The sequence below is a fragment of the Mobula birostris genome, chromosome 13, assembly GCF_030028105.1.
Source record: "Mobula birostris isolate sMobBir1 chromosome 13, sMobBir1.hap1, whole genome shotgun sequence".
NCBI lineage: Eukaryota > Metazoa > Chordata > Chondrichthyes > Myliobatiformes > Myliobatidae > Mobula > Mobula birostris.
In genome coordinates, this window is record NC_092382.1 from 41,933,209 (window position 1) to 41,940,289 (window position 7,081).

At 41.6% G+C, this 7,081-nt stretch overlaps 1 protein-coding gene across 1 annotated transcript; it reads right to left on the reverse strand.

Moving 5' to 3' along the window:
• Positions 1–288: 288 nt before the first annotated feature.
• LOC140207567 (peptidyl-prolyl cis-trans isomerase-like) lies at positions 289–1,723 on the reverse strand. Its single transcript, XM_072276113.1, has one exon. It carries the CDS (start codon positions 1,559–1,561, stop codon positions 1,058–1,060), a length of 504 nt encoding a protein of 167 aa, XP_072132214.1. The 5' UTR covers positions 1,562–1,723; the 3' UTR covers positions 289–1,057.
• Positions 1,724–7,081: the final 5,358 nt, after the last annotated feature.

Genomic DNA, 7,081 nt, shown 5'->3' on the forward strand with positions numbered 1-7,081 from the left:
TTTGGGGCCGGATTCAATCACTGATTCTGACACAGTGAGAGGGTTAGTTTTGTTGTAAGGAGGAAACATTAATGGAGAAAGAGACAGGAACTTCATCAATTCTACACGGGTCCCATTTATCAGCACTTGGCTCTTAGCCGACTGTATCTCAGCAGTTCCTTTCTTTTTTCTTTTCAAATCTTTTTATTATTATTATATTATTCAAAAATAATACGAGTACATCAAATTAAGCAACACAATGTCTAGAGGAAAAAAAAACATTATTTTAAAGATTGAAAAATGTTGCTGATAATTAAAAAAAAACACTACTAAGCAGAAAATCTGGGATAAAACCCCATTAGGTGTACAACCCGGAGCCATGCGTCATACAAAAAACCTCTAAAAATAAACATCAAACCGCCAGCAAGAAAAAAAATATATACCAAAAATTTACAATTAGATCATGGAGGAAATCTATCAAATAACTCAAATGATAATAACGAGCAAATGAACCCCATCTTTTCTCAAAATCAAATAAAGGTTCAAAGGTTCGACTTCTAATTTTCTCCAAACTAAGACATAGCATCACTTGAGAGAACCATTGCGACAAAGTGGGAGCTGATGTATCCTTCCACTTCAACAAAATGGCCCTCCTAGCTATCAATGTAACAAATGCAATAACATGATGGTCAGACATAGAGATATCACGGATATTTTGAGGAATTATTCCAAAAAGCACAGTTAATTTGCTAAATTGTAAATTAATTTTAAGTGCTTTAGAAATTTTCGAAAAAACTGACATCCAGTACTGTTCCTGTATAGAAGAAGACCAAAATATGTTGTCATCGTCCGGTCCATAAAGACGGTATTCCGGTTCACGGTCCGGTCCATCGACCACTGATCCAGGTTTTCCTGTCTACACTGGACATCTGGTAGATCATCAAGTTTCGGGCCGACCAAAGAGCGTCTTTCACCGAGCTGATCTGCCAGCAGCACCGGACTTTTTTTTTTGTGTTTCTTTTTGGAGTTCCAAACAATCACACTTTATTTAAACAGTACAATTCCAAATTCAAATACTTTAGGTCAACTGCCCACACTCAGTGATTTTAACCGTGGCTTTTGGTGTTCCATTCACGGTGCCACATCTCTCCATCTTCTTTACCACATCCATTCCTTCTACCACAGATCCAAACACAACATGTTTCCCATCCAACCATCTGCTCCCTGTGATGCATATGAAGAACTGGGAACCATTTGTATTTGGTCCAGCATTGGCCATGGACAGGATGCCTGGCCCCGTGTGCTTCAGCTGAAAATTCTCATCTATAAACTTCTCCCCATAGATGGACTTGCCTCCAGTGCCGTCATGTTTTGTGAAGTCGCCACCCTGGCACATGAAGCCAGGAATGATTCTGTGGAACGTTGAGCCTTTGTAACCGAAACCCTTCTCGCCTGTGCATAATGCACGGAAGTTTTCTGCAGTCTTTGGGACAATATCTGGTCTTAGCTCCATCACTAGGCGACCCTGGGGTTTATCCCGAATAGAGATGTCCATAAAAACCTTGGGGTTTTTGCCGGCCATGTTTCTGCAGTTTCCGAGGTCGGAGAAAAACGCAAGCGGCAAGCTGTACTCTGCCTTTGTCACTGTGCGACGATGCAGCCAAAAAGCGGAGAAGCGATACCCACAACTGTCCGGACCTTTTCGGATCCTGCTAGTCTTCCCTCTATTAAGTTAGACCGACTGTCTACAGGACACCGATTTATCCTAATTCTCTCCAACGTTTGAAGTAGGTTTGGTGTAATTTCTCTCAATCTTTGACAGAAGTTGTCTTTTTCTCCCTCGTCGCGAAAGCTCTTTTGGAATATAGCTGATCGTGTAAAATAGCTGATATTTCACCAACCAAATGAGAGAGGCGGACCTGGTTTGTATGAATACTCCTCCTCTCAGCTGATAGTCCTGTCGAACTGTTCCGCCCGCCCTCTCTAGCGTCTGATGTCAGTGCAAGCACTCATTTAAGGAGGTATTTCTTAACTTACAGCAAAAGTCTGGAGGAAGAAACGCCCCACGAGAAGGGTGCACCATCTGTGGAGAATTCCCAAGGAAGTTAGGATGCTATATCTTTGAAATAATATACGTTGTAATGAGGATTAATTCATTGATGGTAGTCAAGAGGACTGGGAAAGTTTAAAACTACAAGGTATGCCACAAAAATTGTAAAGAATGTGGGACACATGAGAAAATTATTAAAAATATTGATGGGTTTTTTACAGAAATACAAGCAAAAAGCCAAAAGTAATGTTGGTTTTTGAGGCTGATTGTAAAATTGGGAATGAGAAGGTACAGATTCTAAATAATGAAAGTAATAACAGATTGCAAAGGTCTGTAGGGAGAGGAATTTTTTTTATTTTTATCGGTGAAAAAGTACAGGACAAATTTGTATCTTTACAAATGAGTGGCATCAGAGATAGTGGATGCATTGGTTGTAATCTGAGGAGACCGGATGTGTGTTCTCAAATTTGTTGAAAATATAAAGATAAGTGGCTTATCAGGTGATGCAGAGTACACAAGAGCCTGCAACGTGATGAGCACAGGTTTAGTGGATGAGCAGGAAAGTGGCCTTTGAAATATAATATAGAACAAAATATGAATTTGCCTGCCTGCTCTGGAAAGAAGAAAGAAAAACCTGATTGTTAAATAGAGAGGTGTTTAGAGAATGTTGCAGTGCAAACTCAATCTCTAGCACACAAAAAGGGTGTGTAGGTTAAACAAATATGCAGAAAGGCCAATGGAATGTTGGCCTTTATTGTAAGGGTTATGGAATACAAGGGTAAGGATATTTTGTAGCAACTTTATTGGGAGCTCGTGAGACAACACCTGGCGATCTGTGTACAGTTTAGATCTCGTCTTTAATAAAGGACATACTTGAATCAGGGGATTCACATATGGGGACGAGGGGTGAGCGTGTAGGGAACAATGAGAAGTGATCTTACTGAAGCAAGATTCTGAGGGTGTTGTCAGACAAGATGCTGAGACGATGTTTCTCCAAGTGAGGATATCGAGAAAATGGGATATAGTTTGAGTAGTTGGTTTCCCATTGATCAGGAGATGAAGACGAATTTCTTCTGCAGGTTGTGATCCTTTGGAATTCTCCACGTTAAGAGTTATGGTAGAGCCATAGAATATGCAATATATTGTAGGCATATGAACTACATGGAAATCTACAGGTGCAGAGAGAGAGTTGGAAAGTGGTGTAGAGGCCAAAACCAGATCAATAACGATCTTATTGCATGGGGAAGCAGGGATGAAGAGCCATTTGGCTCATGCTCTGTTTCTGATGCATTTAACTCAATGGATCATTCAGAAGTTTTGCAATGTACACAACTGTTTTGTATTTGATCATAGGGTACAATTGGCACGTTGGAGAATCCATCTACTTGGGCACCTGAGTGAAATGAGGCCTGGGATTTGAGATTAAATTTAAGCATGATGTAAAATGACATAATTTCAGACAATATTAATAATTTGCGAACTGATCCCAAGTTCAGCCTTTGATTAATGTGATCTGCCTTCCCACAGAGCCTGACGTGGGGATGCCTGAGGCAGATGCTGATGGGTTTTTCCAGCAGCTGATAGCAGGAGTGGTAAGTGCTCCTCATCATTTATCCCTTTGTTTTAAGTGAGTGTTTATGACGTGCAGCAGCAGTTTTCTCTATTTTGACGTACATTACTGAGCATGATCATAGATGGATTGACCTGCCCATGTTTGCTCTCAGAGAGCTTTGTCTGCCAGAATTGAACTAGCACTATAACCAGCAGTAAGGAGGTTAACAGTGCTTTGTCCCAATTTTCAAATGAGATCAATTTTGGAGCTCACCATAGTTCCCTTTGACAGTAAAATGCTGTTCATGGATGGGTGACCTCCCAAAGCATCTTCAGAAGTTTCATCATTCTTCCAGGCCAGCCTTCATACTCAACTTTCATATCGGCACTGGAAGTCTAGTGTGCACCCAGATTAAGTCACAAAATATTCTCTGAACCGATTGTCCAGCAATTGTATCTGACTAATTCTGCCAGAAACCTGTTCTATTTCTACGATTGATATTTTGTGGGCTTGGAGAATTAGAAAAAGATGTAAATTCAGAATACCTGATTTATATTTGTCTTTGCCTACTTTCAGGAATATCTTCACAGCAATGGAATTACACACAGGGACATCAAGCCAGAGACTCTGTTACTTGATGACCAAGGTATAAGGATGCAAATCTCTTCACTTTTATTGTGTAATAGAACAAAAATTGGGTATTGTTATGCCTTACTCACAGCATTTGAGACATTTTGATAATAGGTGCAGGAGTAGGCCATTCGGCCCTTCCAGCCAGCACCGCCATTCACTGTGATCATGGCTGATCATCCACGATCAGTACCCAGTTCCTGCCTTATCCCCATAACCTTTGATTCCACCATCTTTAAGAGCTCTATCCATCTCTTTCTTGAAAGCATCCAGAGACTTGGCCTCCACAGCCTTCTGGGGCAGAGCATTCCATACATCCACCACTCTCTGGGTGGAAAAAGTTTTTCCTCAACTGTGTTCTAATTCTTAAACTGTGGCCTCTGGTTCTGGACTCACCCATCAGCGGGAACATGCTTCCTGCCTGCAGCGTGTCCAATCCCTTAATAATCTTATATGTTTCAATAAGATCCCCTCTCAGCCTTCTAAATTCCAGAGTATACAAACCCAGCCGCTCCAATCTTTCAACATATGACAGTCCCGCCATCCAGGGAATTAACCTTGTGAACCTACGCTGCACTCCCTCAATAGCAAGAATGTCCTTCCTCAAATTGGAGACCAAAACTGCACACAGTACTCCAGGTGTGGTCTCACCAGGGCCCTGTAGAGCTGCAGAAGGGCCTCTTTGCTCTTATACTCAATTCCCCTTGTTATGAAGGCCAGCATGCTATTAGCTTTTGTCAGTGCCTGCTGTACTTGCGTACTTGCTTTCAGTGACTGATGTACAACAACACCTAGATCTCGTTGTGTTTCCCCTTTTCCTAACTTGACTCCATTTAGATAATAATCTGCCTTCCTTTTCTTACCACTAAAGTGTTTAACCTCACATTTATCCACATTAAGCTGCATCTGCCCTATCACCCAGCCTGTCCAAGTCACCCTGCATTCTCATAACATCCTCCTCACATTTCACACTGCCACCCAGCTTTGTGTCATCGGCAAATTTGCTAATGTTACTTTTAATTCCCTCATCTAAATCATTAATATATATTGTAAACAGCTGCGGTCCCAGCACTGAACCCTGCGGTACCCCACTGGTCACCGCCTGCCATTCCGAAAGGGACCCGTTAATCGCTGCTTTGTTTTCTGTCAGCCAGCCAATTTTCAATTCATGTCAGTACTCTGCCCCCAATACCATGTGCCCTAATTTTGCCCACTAATCTCCTGTGTGGGACTTCATCAAAGGCTTTCTGAAAGTCCAGGTACACTACATCCACTGGCTCTCCCTTGTCCATTTTCATAGTTACATCCTCAAAAAATTCCAGAAGATTAGTCAAGCACGATTTCCCCTTTGTAAATCCATGCTGACTCGGACCAACCTGTTACTACTATCCAGATGTGATGTAATTTCATCTTTTATAATTGACTCCAGCATCTTTTCCACCACCGAAGTCAGACTAACCGGTCTATAGTTTCCTGTTTTCTCTATTCCTCCCTTCTTGAAGAGCGGAACAACATTAGCCACCCTCCAATCCACAGGAACTGATCCTGAATCTATAGAATATTGGAAAATGATTACCAATGCTCCCACGATTTCTAAAGCCACCTCCTTAAGTACCCTGGGATGCAGACCATCAGGTCCTGGGGACTTATCAGCCTTCAGACCCAACAGCCTATCCAACACCATTTCTTGCCTAATATAAATTTCCTTCAATTCATCCATTACCCTAGTTCTTTTGGCCACTATTACATTTGGGAGATTGTTTGTGTCTTCCCTAGTGAAGACAGATCCAAAGTACCTGTTCAACTCATCTGCCATTCCCTTGTTCCCCATAATAAATTCACCCGCTTCTGTCTTCAAGGGCCCAATTTTGGTCTTAACTATTTTTTTTTCCTTTTCACATACCTAAAGAAGCTTTTTACTATCCTCCCTTATATTCTTGGCTAGATTACCTTCATACCTCATTTTTTTCCTCCACATATTGCCTTTTAATTTACCTTCTGTTGCTCTTTAAACGTTTCCCAATCCTCCGGCTTCCCACTCGTCTTTGCTATGTTATGCTTCTCTTTTATTTTTAGAACTATACTCAAGCCCTCAGCAACAATATTCGTACCAGTTGACAATGATGAAAAGCTGAATGGGTCTTGAGTCAGTGATCCTTTCTGTATCTTTGTTCTCTTTGCTCAGTGTGCAAAGCATTTCTAGCAACGTAACAGGCTGAGATGTGCACATTCTTCAATAACTGCAGTCATCTCCATGCTAGCAGCTGATGAGCATTTGTTGGATACAGTTAAACAGTTTGGAGATCCATTAGCCCATGTGGGAGGAGGCTGCCCATCAAGCTTGAACATTTCCCCGCATGTCACCGAAACTTTGGAACTAGAGCTTTGGTCTTCAGAGCAACATCTGAATCAATGGGAGTGTTGCAGACCATGGGTCTATTTGTTCGATGTGTATGCTAAGGGAAGGTGGTAGGGGTTCCAGCTGAATTTATTTTTTTTCTCCCATTCCCCTGCAGTTTACCTCAAATTCATTTAATGGTGTTTTGACCTCGGCAAGTCTGGTGGTTGAACAGACCGTTTTGGTTCTGCAGTAAGAAGATTTTGGGCAGGGTTCAACCCTGGTTATTATTGAATGGTTTGTGATATTTGGGAAATGCCCATGGCTGTGTTGGGTGTGCGATGGTTTAAAGTAGTGGTCACCAACCTTTTTAAGCCCAAGATCCCCTACCTCGACCTCAGTGAAAGGCAAGATCTACCTACTAAATCGTTTGGAGAAAAAACAGCTCAGATTTTACTTCCAATTTGTGGCCTTTTATTTGGGCGAATTGTATTTGAATTACATAAAATACTTTTTCGTGCCGAAATGCTTT